The sequence below is a fragment of the Zophobas morio genome, unplaced genomic scaffold, assembly GCF_036711695.1.
Source record: "Zophobas morio isolate AGI-343-1 ecotype UQ-CSIRO unplaced genomic scaffold, CSIRO_AGI_Zmor_V1 ptg000002l, whole genome shotgun sequence".
NCBI classification, from domain to species: Eukaryota; Metazoa; Arthropoda; class Insecta; order Coleoptera; family Tenebrionidae; genus Zophobas; species Zophobas morio.
The window spans coordinates 23760318-23778427 of record NW_026972107.1 but is presented as its reverse complement, the minus strand read 5'-3'; the positions used below and the strand labels follow the sequence as shown (position 1 = coordinate 23778427).

At 33.5% G+C, this 18110-nt stretch overlaps 2 protein-coding genes across 3 annotated transcripts in view; both read left to right on the top strand.

Moving 5' to 3' along the window:
• Positions 1–2745, top strand: part of LOC135131082 (uncharacterized) — a 156848-nt gene extending 154103 nt beyond the window's left edge. Inside the window, exons 6-7 of the mRNA XM_064058615.1 lie at positions 1935–2069; positions 2123–2745. Coding sequence (XP_063914685.1) covers positions 1935–2069; positions 2123–2246 — 259 coding nt within the window. The 3' untranslated portion in view covers positions 2247–2745. The remainder of the gene's footprint in view (positions 1–1934; positions 2070–2122) is intronic.
• A 12257-nt stretch (positions 2746–15002) lies between these two features.
• On the top strand, positions 15003–17450 carry LOC135122639 (venom acid phosphatase Acph-1-like). Of its 2 annotated transcripts, none has more exons than XM_064046963.1 (9): positions 15003–15112; positions 15163–15440; positions 15520–15674; positions 15739–15843; positions 15904–16143; positions 16232–16417; positions 16468–16591; positions 16642–16844; positions 16893–17450. In XM_064046963.1, exons 3-9 carry the CDS (start codon positions 15567–15569, stop codon positions 17022–17024), a joined length of 1098 nt encoding a protein of 365 aa, XP_063903033.1. In that variant the 5' UTR covers positions 15003–15112; positions 15163–15440; positions 15520–15566; the 3' UTR covers positions 17025–17450. The 2 variants fall into 2 exon arrangements, with proteins under 2 accessions (XP_063903033.1, XP_063903025.1); XM_064046955.1 differs by having other exon boundaries at positions 15512–15674.
• Positions 17451–18110: the final 660 nt, after the last annotated feature.

Sequence of the window (18110 nt, the reverse complement as noted above, 5' to 3'; positions counted from 1 at the left end):
ACGTGATTGACGTGAATTAGACGACAGTCTGCTGCTTGGGTATTTTGTAGTCACTTTATTAAAGATCTATTATTAGGAAATTATTATAACATATCACGTCTGATTAGAACTGATCTGCATTACTAATGAAGTGATGTGGTATTACTTTCGAATCTCATGCTTTATCACTGTCATTTTATTGGAACCAGAACAATCTGTTACCGATGGGATTAAACAACAGTTACTTTGTGAAACAACTCTGTTTTATCAGTTATCGAAACCGAATTCTGTCAGTTATTGAGTTGAGCCGGTAGCAACGAATGCAAGAGAAGTGACGCTGTGACACTTAAGCGAAAGTGACCCTTATTGATTACCAACTCTATCCGTTTGATTTAAATTTACGCAAGGGACTGTGTAAAACCTTAAAAACCCTTATTTCAACGCAAAAGTTTTTGATTTTCGAAACCCCAATATAAATCCTAAATAAAAACCCTTGTGTCTTTATTTTTTAAAAGCATCCTCATCTTTAAAAAAATATATTTTCAATTTTTAGGGCTGTTAGGTTTTTTAAAGTTACTCTATAGTTTGCCATAGTGGTGAAATCTGCGACCATGTGTGTTGAGAGAATATTAGTAATATTACAGTCCCGACATGTTATCAGATCTTTTGTGTTATTCTACGCCACCTATGCTGGCTAGCCATAATAATAACTAATTGTTTATATCAATATTAAATTCAGAGTATTTGCTGAAAATGAAATGAATATGATGACACACGGTAGGAGATCATTTCAATTTCTTAAAACCACAGTAAAATGTATCATTTTAAAATACAACTACAACGCTAAATTAATCTCAGTCCAAAGCGTTCTTGCATCAAATAGAAATAAATGATAAAACGGATATTATTTATGTCAAAATGACACAACAGTGGCGTTTAAGTTTCAAATAATACGAATAAGTGACAAATGTTTTGAGATTTTAATCCATGTACGCCTATGACTTTTTATATAATTAAACTAGGAAAATTAACGCATAAACTATTCCGTGGGCCCAATTGTACCAATGGTATCCACATTTTTTTTTCATGTTTTCATTGGTTGATCTAAACCGTAACCGCAACACGAACTTTTATTATTACTATTATATTTTAGTAGAAATCCTAAGCGAAAAATGAAAATTATGATACCTGTAACCGTAGCTGTAACTTTTAATTGATTAGGGTGAAAACTATTGCTGGGAATATGGACGTACCAGCTTATGGAATCAGAGCAGAATTTTCTATTAATTTGCTTTGGTAAAAACTTCTTTTTCATGATAACAAAATAGATAGTTGCGGCACAATATAACATAACATGTAAAATGAGGCAAGCTATAACGACACCTGATGGTCAGGATACTCACCTGGATTTCCACAACTTCTATCTACTCTGTAATAAGAGTCACAATTGCTTAAAATTATCGAAAGTGTCGTTTCTGTAGTATTCTTTTAGAGCAAGGGAATGAAATGGATCGACGATTAATTGTGGACCAAATTTAACCTATGTAACCCAACACTTACAGTTCATGCCTTACCCTCACGTAAGCACCAAAAGCGGGAAATTGTTTTTAGACCGCTCATATCCCTACAGCATGATTATTTTAAGAAGTATTGCCTACAGAAATTTTCGCTAGGATACTTATGTTCTCTATATTACTATAGTTTTAAAGTAAATTAATCGAAAATGAAATTATTTTTTATGACAGTATTCAAAATGAAAAAATTCAAAGAATTATAGTTTGGTGCAAGTACAAAAAAACGATATAATTAATATAATAAAAAGAGCTGTGCCTGTATCGCAAAATTATATTTATTTATTAATCTCGAAGCCATGATTAAAAGTCAACTTGTTATACATATATATGTATGCAGAATAATCTTAATTTTTTTTTCACTTTTTTAATATCATGTTGCAGCTGCAAATGCCCGGAGGAATTTACTCCAAAATACCGATACTACGAATCTCGATGCACTTGTGATTGCGACGAGAATAATCAAGATTGCATCAGAATGAAGAAAGGAAAAGAATTTTTCAGTCTTACTGACAGGAGGTATGTTGTTTTCATTTAACTGATGCTGATTTATAGATAATTATGTTTACTAGGTGCATAATTGAAACTCAGTGTGGTACTCCAGTCTGCGAATATGGAGTCTATATGAGACACATCGGACGATGTCAACGAAAACAGGAGAAACTCGACACTTTTAGCAAAATGACCGTTAAATGAAGCGTATTATTAAATTTTAGTGTAATTAATGCAATTTTGCCAGTGATATATTATTTAGTGAATTTATTTGACATTGACTTTGATTTGTGTGGAAAGCATTTTGGGAGGCCCAGAGATAAAGAGTGTTCAATTAAAAAAGTCATCAAGTTGGCGTTCCTTTTTTCATAGAAGAAAACGTAGAGGAAAACGCATGTGTTTTATTAATTCATACCGCTCTCTACAATTGACATTTTATCTCTGTTGACATACTTCACAACGTTTACAAGAAATCAAAGCCAACGTGATGACTTTTTTAATTGACCAGCCGATATATAGAAAGGAAGAATTCCTGATGTCGTGTATTCTGGGTTGCCTAGACTGGCGACCGATTTGTGTATGGTGCATGTGTTTATGTATAAGCGTATTTTTTTTATGTACCCGAAACCTAGTCTTTAGGTCAAATTAGGTGCTGTATTTAAAAGCTTTCAATAAATAATATAAATGTCTCCACTACGTAAAATTCTGTTTTTTTTTTTTATCTTAACTACATAATAGACCTCGTGTTCCAGTGTTTCTTTTAATAGTCGTATTGGTCCACAATGCATGAACAAATGAGTTACAAACTTCACTGGTAGGTAGATATTTTTGTGATCATGTTTGATAAAGTTTAGTGAGTTATGTCAAATGGTTCTTGTGCAACAATTTTTTTGCACAAAATTGAAATTGCTGGAACATTGAATTGTGATAATTTTTTTTTTTTTAAGAAAAACCACCACCAAAGGTTACGCGACAAGTTGCAATTAACAAAAAAAAAAAAGCTTGGTTGTCTCTTTATGAAATTAAATTGTTATCTAAACAGTTTAAATGGCGTAAAAAAGCCTGTAATAGATGACAAAAGAAATGGAGGACCTGCAGAGGCAACCAATGAAGCAATAATGAAAAAAGTTCAAGCACTCGTTTTTGATAAAACTTGGTTGTTTTAGAATGAGATAGTCATTTGGAAATAAAATTTCATTTTTTTAGAATCAGATACTGATCTTTCTAGAACTATCTCTAGTGATGAGAGTCCACTGGGGAGTTGAGAGCAAATCATATTCCATACAAGTTTATAAGACGCTACCCTCAAAAAAGTGCCATACTCACTCTTCAGCAGTGATCTTTTGAGATATGGAAGGAGTGTTCTACATAAATGTTCTCAAAATCTGAAAGGACTTTACCACAATTGAACAAAAAGGATATTTGCTAAGCAAATAATCTTATTACTACAGGATAATGTCAAATGTATAAAGCAGTATGGAGGATTCTGCTTGCAACTGAAAAATGCGAGTTTTAGGAGTTGGATCATCCTCCGTACAGTCCTAATTTAGCCGACTCCAACCATTGTTAATTTAGAAAATTAAGAAAATTTTCTCAAAAATAATTTCCTTATTGTTGTTTTCACCTCCTGATGAGTGATTTTGATCAAATAAGGAACTGAAGAACTCAGTAAGTAAATCATTTTTCCAAACAACAACTAAAAAATTTTAAACAGGGAATGTTCGGCTCTATTTTACCAACACTAATCGTAAGGCACCACATTCAATTACTTAGAGCCTGTTTGTTTTCATCGTTAACAAAATTGTGGCCGCACTAAGTAAGTTCACATTCCAGTGAACATGTTGGTGGAACTACTATATTAATAACTTCCACACTAGAGTCCATAATGCAGAAAATGAGGTTGGCTGGTTTGCTAGATAAGAAACAAAATTCGATCTGCAAAACTTTCGAAGTAAGTCAAAAAAGCGAGTAACTCGGTGGTGGATGCCAACCCTACAACCGGTGAGTTAACTCGCCCTACTCATCTTGATCTTATACCTTACTATACGAATAGCTCCCTAAACACGCAGGTAGAGCTTTACCAGAATATAAGTATTCCTTCTCGGCTTAGATGTTTTCACATTTACCAGTTCTGTATAAAACTGTTCTGAGGATCGTACGACGTGGTTCATAGCGCTCCTCAATTTGACAGTAGGTACATCCTTCAAAACTAACTAAGCCTCGCAGTCCTTGAGCGGCCGTAGCAGGTGGATTTTGACCGATTAATATAAAGCTTCTCCTCCAAGGTTTCCGCTTATAGGGTGCCCCCTTCGAGGGTCCACTGTTCCCTCCTTGCCCACACTAACTCACAACCTTCAGACCCGAAGCCCATCCACTTCGAAGGATTGAACCTGAAAATGCTCCGTGGGCTTGGCACCAGTCATGGGCGCTCCGTGGTGTTTTACATGTGGCCCGGGCCCGTCAAAAGGTTATTCATTGGCCCAGGTACCGGCGGGGCTGGCTTGGAAGTCAGTTTGCCGCTTTCCTCATAGTCGGCAAAGGCCCTCCACGGTGGGTGAAGTTAAAAACGTGCCCCTACCTGCGCAATAATGTATAATGAGTACAGTAGAAATTTTAAAACATATGTTAATACATTTACCAATAAAAAGCTCTTTGAGTAATAAGACAATTTGTCCCACCAAGAACTGAATTGTGTTTGCATTGCAACCCTACTTGCATGGTACTGTGACTTTGAAGCGTAACTGTACTGTTTCTGAATAAGATCAGCTTACAAGTACACCCTACAGTAGGATGTATAGGTATTCTAAGATTGTATTAGATGATGTAGATCTAACATTCAGATTTAGTAAAAACTGACATTCAAGGTTCTCATGTGTTAATGTGTATACTTTGTAAAAATATACCAATCAAAGCACATTTCCATCGAGCACTGGGTGGAATGAATGGTGCTGTTAAAAATTTGTTTCAAATGCAAAGATTCTTATTCGTTGTAGGCATGAGCAAGAAAGGTTGTTGCTCTTTCGATAGATTATTGTATTGGCTTCTTAGTTACAAGTCATATTGCATTTATACCGTACTCGAGAGATTGTTCTCTCTCGTCCAAAACGCTTGAGTAACGTTTCTATCTAGTGAGTTCTAAGATTGATGGCACCAGAACAAAAACTGCGTAGAGTGGAAATTTCACGAAATCATTTAGAAATTTTGAAGAGCATTGCGACTTTTGTCCCAAATTGTGACCAGTGACGAGACTTGGATGCACCACTGGGACCCTGAAACAAAATCCGAATCGATGCAATGGGTTCACAAATGGCCCCCTTCCCAAAAAAAGCAGAGACCAACCATTTTCCGGAAAATTGATGGCAAGCGTTTCCGGGACATTAGAGGCATCCTTTTTATTGAATACATGCCTAAAGGTACAACAATAAAATCAGACAACTATGCCAACGTTCTCGACAATTTTGGTAAGACAATTAATGCGAAACAGAGAAGTGTTTCTGCTGCACGAGAATACGACGGTACATAAGGGGCTAAGATTCAACCCTTACGGACGTCGTTTTAAGTCTGATGACTGCCTAAAAGAAGCAGTTTACTATTTTTTGATGATTAAGAAAAAACTTTTTTTTCAAGGGCATAAATTCATTGGAAAGTAAGTGGAGCAAATGCGATAATATAGGGGGTAACCATATAAAAAATGAAATTAGCCACAAAATCGTTTGTCTTTTGTTTCATAGTCAGGTAGATTACATATTCAGTGGCCCTCGTACTTTAAATTAGTACTTTAGCAATATAATTTTTACAGTTTTTTCGTACCTTAGCAAAATATCCATCACTTCATTAGCGAATGAATATGCTAAGGGAATACAGTACTTTGGTTGTAAATTCTACATTTTTCGTGAAAACAAAATATGTAATATACCATAAGGAATAATAATAATAATTAGATATAATAATCAAGGATTGTTTGACCACAGAAGTACAACTAATGGCAAAATATGTTAATCATTTTCACTTCCGCGACATTTAGCGAAAGTTGTCCAATACTCTATATTGTCAAAAAAGATCGCACTAATCTGTCAGATCATGAAACTATGTAGAAATCATACCACGTCAGAATAGCCATTCAGATGTTCAATTTTTATCACGATTTTACACGAATATAACTTTAAACTTGTGGAAATTATTTGGCAACACCAAGCTGACTGATCGCAGAAATTCTAATTTTTATTACTATAGCAACAAGGCAGTAAAAGTATAACAATAACGTTGATTTTTATTTTTATTGCAACAACAACCCATTGTTGAAACTGTAATAACAAAAATTAAACGTGTACAGTGTTTTACCAGAATAATTAAAATTTGAAGAAAAATATAAAAAATAACGATAAGTGTCGGGCATTAACATCTGAATATGTGTTTTCATTAGGGATGTACCGACTAGTGGCCGACCGGTCGGATAAGCCGACTATTCGGCCGTTTTTCATCGTCGGCTGCAGTCGACGACTGGTCGGCTAAACAGCCGATCGGTCGGATTTTTTTTATTAAAATTAAAATAGTATATAAAGCAATTAAACCCGGTTTACAGAACCTCAATTAAATATTTAATTGCGATTTAATTTTTAACCCTGCGTTAAAGTACCATGTGACCGACTCTACGCCAATCAGACGTCGCTAATGGCCTTGTTAAATGCACGATCAACTTAATCTCAGTTAAAATATTGTATAAACTGGCTCTAAATTGTGTTATTCTTTATTTTTGTAGAGAGTTACTAAAAAAAATTAAATGTTAAAATTATCCAAACAAATTTAACACATTTTTTGAAAAACAAAGGAACTTTAGTTATTCCTTTTATTAAAATAAAACAAATTTTTAAGGTAGTCAGAGAAATAGAAAGAGAAAACACACTGTCTGTCGCATTTATAAACCGGTTTTAGCAAAGCCGAACAGTCGGCCGACTAGTCGGTTTTTACTGGCCGAACAGTCGGCTAGTCGGTTAGTCGGCCAGACTTACAGTCGGTACATCTCTAGTTTTCATGTCTTATGAATCATAAGACATGAAAACAAGCTATATCATAAGTTATGATATAGCCCTGCACCGCTCTAGCATCTGCGGATTAACAGATTCCACACTGGCAAAAATTCGCAGCAGCAGTTTTTCAAAATTTGCCGACACTGTTACATAAACCAAATGTTTAAAGTGGCCTCAAAGAAAAACATCGAGTGGATTAGATCCGGGGAACAAGGGGGCTACCCCAACTAATCTATCTTCCTAGGAAACTATTATTTAACCAATATTTAACTGATCTTGCACGGTGAAGAGGACCACCGTTTAACTGCAACCACGTACTGGGAATCATTGGAGATTGCAAATTTTCCATTATAATTTGAAGGTCTTTGCTCCCAACAAATCGCTGTCTGTTATTCCAGCCCAAATGTTAATTAAAAATTTTCGTTAGTTACAGCTTTGGCGCATGACAAGGAGATTTTCTGTGGCCCAATGATTATTGTACGTACTGAAAACCACTTTTCTTGTGAATGTGGCTTCGTTTGTTCACAAAACGTATTGAGTAAAATTTACTGGAATATACACTGACCGACAAAAATAACCGGCCACCCTCAAAACATGCATAACGCTCACTACGATCATCCTCGATCAGAGCGACAATTTGAAACGTCTGTAAGAGTTAACGGCATTGTTTTCGCGTGAAAACGTTTAACTTCCAAACTTATAATCAAATGATGAAAAACACTGTTTACAATAACAGCCTTCGTTATTGTTTTAATTAAGAAAATATTGTACTTGGTCTGTTTCTGTTATTTTGTTAAATTAAATTTAATTCGGCGTTTATATGTCTTGTTTTTTGCTAATTTGTACAACATGGGCAATAGTGAATGGTTATTTAATAAAATAACGATCACTAGTTAAATTAATAATTTTTAAAGTGGTTTTGCCAAATTTTTCAGGGTGGCCGGTTTTTTTTGCCGGTCAGTGTATAATAAGGATTCTTCAGTATACCAAAATGAACTTAATGTAGGACCACATGCTATGTTTTTGATATTTACTAATTTCAGGCCGCTATTCTGCGATTTCCAGAACTGCGTTTTTAGTTTCCGGTATACCTACGAACGGTTCTTGGCCGCCCAAAATCCCTATTAAAATAGGAGGTGACCCCTCTTTAGTATGCGCTTGTCAAGTTTCTTGAAACGTGTTTTTATTAGATGCTTGACAGTTTGAATAAATCTGAGACAATATCTTGCACCTCGGCTAAACTGGTCGCCACATCTAGCAAGGACCAAATACAGATCATATCACACTATTCCGCAAAGGGATACAGTATTACGAACTCTGAAATCACGCATTTTACAAACGGTCTTACTGACATTTACTACTTTTCCTGATAGTTGCCTATTTTCACAAAAATTGTTCTTTGTTTGTCAACCATGCATGATGTCGTTGTTGCACCTTGATGGTGCAAAATCTTTTTTTTAGTTTTTTGCATTATTTTTTAGATAGGTTAATGTTGCGTTTTCTAAATTATTATGAGATTTCCATAACGTAACTCGAACGTATTAATTGGGAAGTGAATTGCGTCGTACTTCTTACTTTTCTGGTATAATATGAACCGGAAACAAATGGTAGGTATGGTATGTGTCGCTTTTAAGAGGCTCTATCTTTGAAATGGGCTCACAGTGAATTTGGAAAACCTGATTAGGTACTTATTAACATACTAACCATTTACTGCGACCTTTTTTGAACACCCATATAGGTATATTTAAAATATACATATCTATTTGTAATGTTGTTGCAGTGTATTTGCCACTCCTGTTGAGCTTAAAACCTTCGGCACAATGATAGTGTTTACAACCGACTCTATACACTGACCAGAATCGGTAATACGTATTACTAGTAGTTCCATTGCCTAATGAACATCATCATTTATTTTGACAAATTCATTTATTAAAACTTGCGATTCTTATCTGAATATATTTATGTATGTTATATATTATATTATATGAATGGGGTGTAACGGTAGGGGTCAAAGTTCCGGCATAGCGATCATGCGAATTAAGCAACGCTATCCAGAGTTACGACTTGAATGGTAAAGTTTGTCCAGAATTATAAGAATTTTATGGACTCCCAACGTTAATTCGTTTTACAGCCCAGGCCTCAATTCTATTGTACAGGTAAAGAGCCTGTCAGGGGAAAGCCGATGTTTTCTGTACCTGAGTTCGCCCCGCTCTTTAGCTGTACAATGAAATCGACAACAGGGCTGTAAAACGAATTAACTTTGGGAGTCCATAAAATTCTTATAATTCTAGACAAACTTTAACCGACTAGGTTTGGATCGCCCATACGCCCGTACGTACAGCTTGGTGTGTCATCCCCCACACGCTTAATGATAAAACTGGATAGGGATAATGTATGTATGCATGTATATAATATGTAAATTTTTAAATTAGTGCATTTTTGTTACTCACTTTAACGCGTTTATAAAGGTTTACAAAATCCTTGGCATAACAAAAATTACACCTTAAACCTTGTATTTTTATGCCAAACAGAATTTTAAATGGGACTTACCTAAGCAGTGCGATAGCAGTGCCGCAATTAAAAAGTATTTTAGTTTTACAGGAAAACAAAATTTCAAAAAGGAGTAAACTGTAGAATATACCAATAGCATACAGGAATATTTTTAAATTATTATATTTCACTAGCTGACCCGGCAAACGTTGTTTTACCATGTAAATTATTTCTAGTGAATATTTTGGTAGTTAAATAAACAATTAAATTAAAATAAATAAATAAATTATAATTAAATTCACTTATAAATTATACATAAAAATTTATCGTATGACAATAATTATATTCGACAGCCATCTTGCAACCCTATTGCGCATCTGTGGATGAAAGTAAAAATAAAAAATGTTGTCCAAAAAATAAAGAAATTTTTTTTGGGTGGGTTACCCTTATCACTTAGGAGTGTAAAAAATAGTTTACGACCTATTCTCAGACCTACCGAATATACACAAAAATTTCATAAAAATCGGTCAAGCCGTTTCGGAGGAGTTTGGTTACAAACAGTTACACGAGAATTTCATATATTAGAAGATTATGAGAAACAAAAAATTAAAAAGCAAATAAAATTTCCGTAATTTTTGTGTTTTTTGCTAACCTGTGTGTTGACTCGTCGTGAATTCGTCCAAGTTTTAATAAAATATTGAACGATTTTTTATTTGAATATTGGTAGCACGCCTAGCACTACCGCATAAATAAAAACATAAACAAATAAATGCCACTTTTTAAGTCCGTTGACATTTAACTGCAGTGTTAGCGAATAAAAAATATAAAATTAAAAGTTATTTTAAAAGTGTGCTGTCTCCATAAGAAACAAATTAGAATTTTTTATTAAATTTATTTGTTTATTGGAAGAGACGAGAACACAATTAATGAAAATTTGAGACTATAACTACAATGAAAGTCTAGAGAAAATAAATATGAACATTGTGATAACTTGATAACAATAAAATAAAAAAATTTGAAAGCCCGCGAAAAATTCAACAATTTGGCCTTGGCTGTGACCGTCTAACAAACTGGAATCCTACGTTGTGTTTGTTTTTTTTGTGGCGGAATGCGTTCAGATGCAAGTGGTGGACCTCACGGTTGGAAAAGCACCGCCAAATAAAACACAAAATATATGGAGGACACAAAATTATTTATTCCTCCACTGATAAAAAAAAAAAGCTGCGACTAAATTGCACAGGTTGAAGACCTTCTTAGTGCTCAGCTACAAAAAAAAAACTTTCCAAACTTTAAATGAAATCAAATTAAACATTCTGAATCAATGCAAATATTTGAATATCACAAATTTAATAAAACAAAGAAAAATCTGAATTAAAGCAACTGGATGCAATTACACAAGTTATAACGAGCGTGTGGCGGAAAATTTAAATTATGGCAGTCAATAAGAGAACAAAAGTTTAATGAAATTGTATGTAGCGACAGCGGCATCAGAGCGCTCTAAGAGTGTGGCGAACGTGAATATCAATTTTATTCTAGAGCACAGTAGAATTACCCATTGGGGGCCAACGCCCCCAACTTGTTGCGGAGTTTGGGGCTCCTGGTCCTGGCTGTTCTTCCACCGCCGTTTACGCTACGTGTCTCTGTGTTATGTAACCTCAGTTCCATTTAAATGTTAAATTTCTATGACTCTGATATTAAACTACAACTGAAAAAGTGTTAAAGTTTCAGAAAGAGCAATCAATTAACAACATTTAAACTCGCCACTTACTCTATCGTGAAATTTTTAAACGACAAAGAATTCTTATCTGAGATTAAGATTGGACATGGGACAATTTATATGATGGAAACATTAATCAACAAAATATTTAGGGAACAAAAAACTAGCAAAGATTTATAAAAACAAAAAAAATCTGGTGTGATATAAAACTAGTGCAGATAAAAGATGGCGTGAGATTAGGAACTGCGAGCATGAAAATTTACGTTCAATTTAAATTATAGGTACAACAAAGAAAATTATTGAAGTTAAAATTGTGACATAGAGAAAAACTGTATGGGGTGAAAAAATGCAAAGCTAACACATTTACATGAGGTTAATATTTTATGACCATTCGAGTTATTGGTTAATTTTTAAGAGTGAAGTTATTCAGCGGCATTGTGGGCCATCGTTTTACATTCCCTTAAATAAACACAAAAAAAAACATAGCAGGGAATCTAGAGGTTCAAAATGGCGCAGATGAATGCCTCGTTTAAAAAAAATATGTCAAAAATATGTCTCCCCGAAATGCGATCAATCCTGTTGCGCTGTGCAAATAATGGTCTAAATCAAAGGAATAAAATGCACGTTCCACATGACTAACAATGTTGTTAATCTGTTCAATAAGATTTTACAGTTCAAACATGTGCTCGGTTTGAAAATACACTTTCAACATGGACGCTGCCAGAACAAAGAATTTATCAGATGTTCATTTATGCCACACTTTATCAACGATTCAAACAAAGAATTTACATTATGTTAAATTATACCACACTTTATCAAGGATTCAAACAAATAATTTACCTGATATTAAATTATGCCACACTTTATTGACGGCTCAAACAAAGAATTTACATTATGTTAAATGATGCCTTGATCCAAGTGATTGGTTACTTAAAACCATTAGCTTTGAGAGTTTATATCGTGCACTGTCCCCAGCTTATCCCAAACAAAACACATGATAAATAAACACAAAAACATCTGACGCTGTGAGGAAAGCTCCTCGGTGATGTAATTTTCCACGTTGCGAGAAAACATGTCTCGGTGATGATAAGATGATGATAACAATGATAACAGCGATGATAACTGCCTAAAATAGTCCCCCGTACCTCAGTGCACCATACTATGAATTCTACCGTACTTTCATGGTCTATTTCCCAGAGTGGGATAACGTTAGAATGATTTAACTGCCGTAAATGAACTATGAGCAATATTGTGTGAGGAACCTTATTCATAATTAGATGAACAAAGTCCTGACTAAGCGAATTTCATGAAATCTCCTAGCTAATGCTCCATCTAAATAATCTCAGGACCGTTACATTGTGTTAGACTTAGTTAACGATTAAAATCCTAACATGAACTGTGAATTTACAAACAACAAAACATATTTACAACACGTGTTAACGTCGGTCGAAAATTCGCATATTTCCGTTTCGAAAGCCGCAAAAAATAGATACGCGTGTTGGGGAAACTGTGGCGTCGTCGTCGTTACGATTAAGTTTCGTTAAACAAAAGGTCTCCCTTTTTATTAACTACCAAACCAACTAAACTTAACCTAGCTAAGTACCGCGTGTTTTCACCATGTTTTCACTCACCAAACCAAAGGAACAGTGGTGCGTCACCTACCCTCTACCAACCAAGTAACCTTCGCTACCAACCCTCACACTAGATACTATCAAGAACATCTCTAAGAGCTACCAACTACCAGAAAAGAAGTAAACGTGCACTTGCTTACCTATGTTTTTTAATCAAAATAATTTTTATTTTTTAAAGCACAAATTAACAAATTACTGCAAAAAGTGGTAGTGAAAATTAAAGTAGAACCCTAAGGCTATTTTCTCCGCAAAAATCATCTCTGGGTTTTCACCCTAACAAAACTTAACATGGGGTCTAAAATTTAACATGGGAATCTCTATGGGCACTTTTAAAAAAGACGCACTGTATAGTAGTGTCAGGCCAATTAACTGCAGAAAATAGTTTTGTTTTTGTTTGTCAACAAGCCGACTTTAATTATCAAGGAGGCCATGAATGTCTGTCATTGATAAGCTGGCTTTACTCACAAACTATGTATATACTGTTGTTATATAAAAATAAAAATACTTGTTGAAGTAAATAAATGTGTATACAGAGTGTTCCATTTAAAACTTCACGGCCTTATATCTTGAAAACGGCCAGAGATATTGAAATTGTTGTTTTTAGTTTGAAGGGGAAATCTTAATTTAGTATATTATTATTGGAAATATATAAGCTATTATTGTTTAAATTACAACGTATATTTTTAACGGATTTGATAAAGCATTAAATTGCGATTACAACGATATACAATAGTTAGATATTTATTTCATTTTCAGTTCATAGAAAAATAAAATTTATTAACACAAAAAAATTAAAGTTGAGTGAAATAAAGTACACACACTTTATTTTATAATCAACAAGAAACAACAAAAGAAAATTTTATAATGGAAAAGTTCACTAGAAACTAGAATAGCTTACCTACCTTTACTTTACTATACTCGTATCTCTATTGTAATTTGACAAAATAAAATTTTATGCATTTTCGAAAACGTTGGGTAAATCGTACTGTATTTCATAGGCGATGAAAATAACCTTCGACCAATTTTTTTTCTTCAATTTTTGTGGGTACTTAGGTTTTGATTAGCTGTAACCGTTGGAAACTAAAAATAAAACTACGTAAATTATATTAATACACTTGTAATTAACTACATTTCTATAATATAATACTGTAGGTAACTTCTCAATCGAAAAACAAGTAATTGACTGAAGGAATCGTCCTCTTAGAATCTGACACTTATGATAGACTTGTTATAAATTGTTTGCATTAAACTTTTAAATTTATTATTCATGCTAATACTAAATATATACATATTATAATACCAATAAATTTTTCAGTAAGTGAAGCACACCCAAATACAAGAAAATAAAGTGATGCATTGACAAGAAAAGAAAAATAATTCTAGGGTCTATAAATATTTAATAAAGAGTAAGCTAATAAATTATTCAGGGAGTGACTACGAAAACGTAAAAATGAAATTCAAAATAACAAATAACAATGTCAATTTATACAATAAAGGGTGAACTAGTAATTAAATCAGAAATAGAGAATTGGATACTCAAATGTGAAAACATTAAATAAAAACGAAATATAAAATACAAATACAAATCACTTATTATAAATTGCTGCCGTAATTAATAATAGAATCGAGGACGCTATAAAATGGGGCAAAAATAAAATAACGTCATGACACGTGACATTCATTAATTAATCCATTGTTGCAGAGTGTAAACTATGGACTGTTACATTTAAGGTTCGTTCAAGCTTGATCACAACAAAATAAAAAAATTTTTCTAAAATTAAGCTTTGGAATATGAAAATTGATTTTCGACAAAATTGGTCTCATGGTGTGGTGTCATACGAACACTTAACAGTCCCTACAACACGTCTATTTTGGGAGGCAGTACATCGAATCGTAAAAAAAAATGTGTGATCACTACCACGCAGCGGATAGCAATCATCTAATAAATGCGTCAGATAGCTGTTTATTTCAATATCGGGTACCAAATAATATAATTGAGCTAAATTCTAATTTAATGCTACCTACAATTCTTATTATTGAGTTAAATATGCTTACTAAAGTTGGGTTCGTGGTCAAAGACAATCCCTAAGTCTATTGTGCCACTAACTAGAGAGGACAATGTATCAGTGTTCATAACTAAAAGTTTGTTGTTTCGTAGAGTAGGTGGGTACGTACTATTATTTATGTGACACCAATTAACGAAAGGTTGATATTTTGCTATAAATAAAAGCAATCATTCAGGCTTTTACTTTCAGTGTAAATCTTGACACCTTCAGCAAAAAAAGTTTATGCCAATCAAATCGTTAATCGTAGGGACGAAAGAGAACAACTTCAATAGACTATCACAGAAACTAAACTAAAACGTCAACCACGATTTTGATAATTGATAAGGCTAAATTATAATGACTATTTAAAATGCTTAATGTGGGCTTTAATCTGTCGGTCGTGTATTTCATTACATTACAATATTTCAACAATTTTACTAACAAATTATCCGCCTGATTTACATATGGCGTCCTATAGGACGATAATGGTAAGTATATTGCATTCGTAGAATTTTAATGAATTCACACGTTTATGCATTCAAATATTCTGAAAAAACAGTATATTAGACTCAGGTTCTTCCCCGTATAGTCAAGTTTTGTTTAAACTTATAAAAATGTCTGTTAAAAGTTGGGTCTTATTATTACTTTTCGTAATACTCGCTAGCCTAATAGAATGCACTCGAGAAAATGGAACTTCAGAAACATTGATTTTAGTACACGCAGTAAGTTTGAAGAATAAACTGATTTTTAAATTTATTCAACTTGTTATGAATTTTCTAATTAAAGGTATTTAGACATGGAGACAGGACACCTGACGAATTCGGACGTTATCCGAACGATCCTTACAAAAATGATAGTTATTTTCCAACTGGATCTGGTGAGCTAACGGATGTAGGTATCTAAAATGATGATGTATATATCTATCTATAATGGAAAACTATTAATCCACAGCGAGGTAAAAGACGTGAATACTCTGTAGGCAAATCACTTCGTAAACGATACAACAAATTTCTTGGGGATTTATACACGCCAGGTCTTTTAGACGCAAGAAGTACAAACTTTAGTAGAACACAAATGTCACTTTTACTTGTTTTGGCAGGATTATTTCCTCCTACAGGACGACAAAACTGCGATCTATTGCAAATCTGGCAACCTATTCCCTACACTTATGAACCAACTGCAACTGATAAGGTCAGAATAGTTTTAAAGAGATTGTCGACTTTAGAATCGAATTACTAGTTAAATTTGACCAAACTGAAACATTTCGTATATTTTTTAGGTTCTTGGCTTTTTCACCGCGTGTCCTAATTTTTTAATATTGGTAAAAGAAAATTTGAAAAGTGAACAAGCCCAAAAAATAAGCAATAAATATGTTAACGTTTTAAAGCATATCTCTGAAAATGCTGGCTGGAATTCCACTAATATATTCCACGCTTTTATCTTATACATCACCTTAGAAACCGAGGTCTAATAACGAAGATTTTGAAGTCACAAATAACTGTTTTTTTTTTATAGAAAGAAACGGGGAGAAAACTGCCAAAATGGACGTCACAGATTTATCCACAACCTCTGCAGAAGTTAGCATCAGAAACATATTTAGTAATTACAGGAACTACCAAACTAAAACAGATAGGAGCAGGTTGGCCAGATTTTCACAAAATTGGAAAGGCAATAATTTTGATCTTTCAGGGTATTTGTTGCAAAAAATTTTAAAGGATACTCAGGCAAAAATTAAAAAACAAGAAAACAAGAAACTTTATTTGTACTCAGGCCACGAAATGAATGTGGCGTTTATACTTAATACCTTTGGTGTTTTTAAACCGCATGTACCGCCTTATGGATCCCATATCTTATTGGAAATTCATAAAATAAATGGGGAATACGGAATCAAGGTAATGGTAAAATATACACATTTGGATTATTTTATCACTTCGTTGCAGATGTTTTATGAAAACTACAAATCTATCGGAACTGGCTTACTCACAATATCTGGGTGTGAGCAATTTTGTCCACTGGATAAATTTACTTCTTTGGTTGAAAAATATTTTCCAGACGACAATGTTTGTGGATGAAAGTAGGCACTTTTTGACTGCCATCTTTACTTAAACCCAATTTTGAAAAATAACGTCATTTTGTTCAAGGTATTTAAAGCAATGTATATTAATGAGGATGTTTACTGCTAACTTTGTACTTTGTTTTATGAGATAGAGACTCATTAAAACGAAAAAATAAACACAAAAACTACTCTTGCATATCTGTTTAAATTAAAGTCGCTGTTAAATGGTTAAATTATTTCTCGTAAAGTAGTGTTTCAGCATAAGGTATGCTCATCAAGAACGTCATCAAGTTGGCGTTGAAAACGCAAGCTCTCTTTTTCTTTGTTTGACATATTGCTCGTACATGTTATTTATATTTAAAATAAATTATAATTAAATAACCACACTATTTTTTGCTAGAATAACGTGAATTGTGATTTATATTTCTTCTTCGTTTCCTACATCGTGTCCCTATTAAATAAAATCTGACGGATTCGTTATAATTTATAACGTATATAATTTATGGCAACAAATTCACTACAAACTGTTTTAGAATTACATTTAAATTTTCAGATTTGTGTTCTAAAAATGTTAATGTAAAATTCTACATGGTTATTCTTCGCACAATTTTTTAAAATAATATTAAAATTTTTATGTCATTAAAAAATGCTCGAATAAAAAAATGCCTGGTGAAGATTCTCTCCAATCTATGACGACAGATGACGTGGGAAATTTTGAAAGTTGCGTAGATATAAACCGAGAACAAGTAATTTCATGAAGTTGAAAGTCAACAAAGTTAGTTTTCTATTATCTACATGACCTTCACACGTACTTCAGGTAAATTCATTACAAAGTGGTAAAACTATGACCCACTTTGATAATTGGCGGCAGCTAAACTTTGAACGAAGGCCCGTGATTTATAATTTTACTTCCCTCGCTCCTGACGTACAGTGAAACATATTCGAGTTGAGTTTTTTTCTTCACACAATTTTGTGATGACGTCATCAACATTTTTGGAAGGACACGTATATCAACTTGGATTAGTGCAGTGTAATACTAAAAATAACTGTATTGTATTCCCAACATTTTCTTCATTTGATACGGGTCTGTTTTTTTGATCTA

What these genes read in the sequence shown, in the direction of transcription:
- LOC135122639 (XM_064046963.1), top strand. Translation starts at nt 15,567, where the DNA reads ATGTCTGTTAAAAGTTGGGTCTTATTATTACTTTTCGTAATACTCGCT. An exon ending in CATTGATTTTAGTACACGCA is followed by an intron (nt 15,675 to 15,738) that starts GTAAGTTTGAAG and finishes TTCTAATTAAAG; the next exon opens with GTATTTAGACATGGAGACAG. An exon ending in ACTAAAACAGATAGGAGCAG is followed by an intron (nt 16,592 to 16,641) that starts GTTGGCCAGATT and finishes TTGATCTTTCAG; the next exon opens with GGTATTTGTTGCAAAAAATT.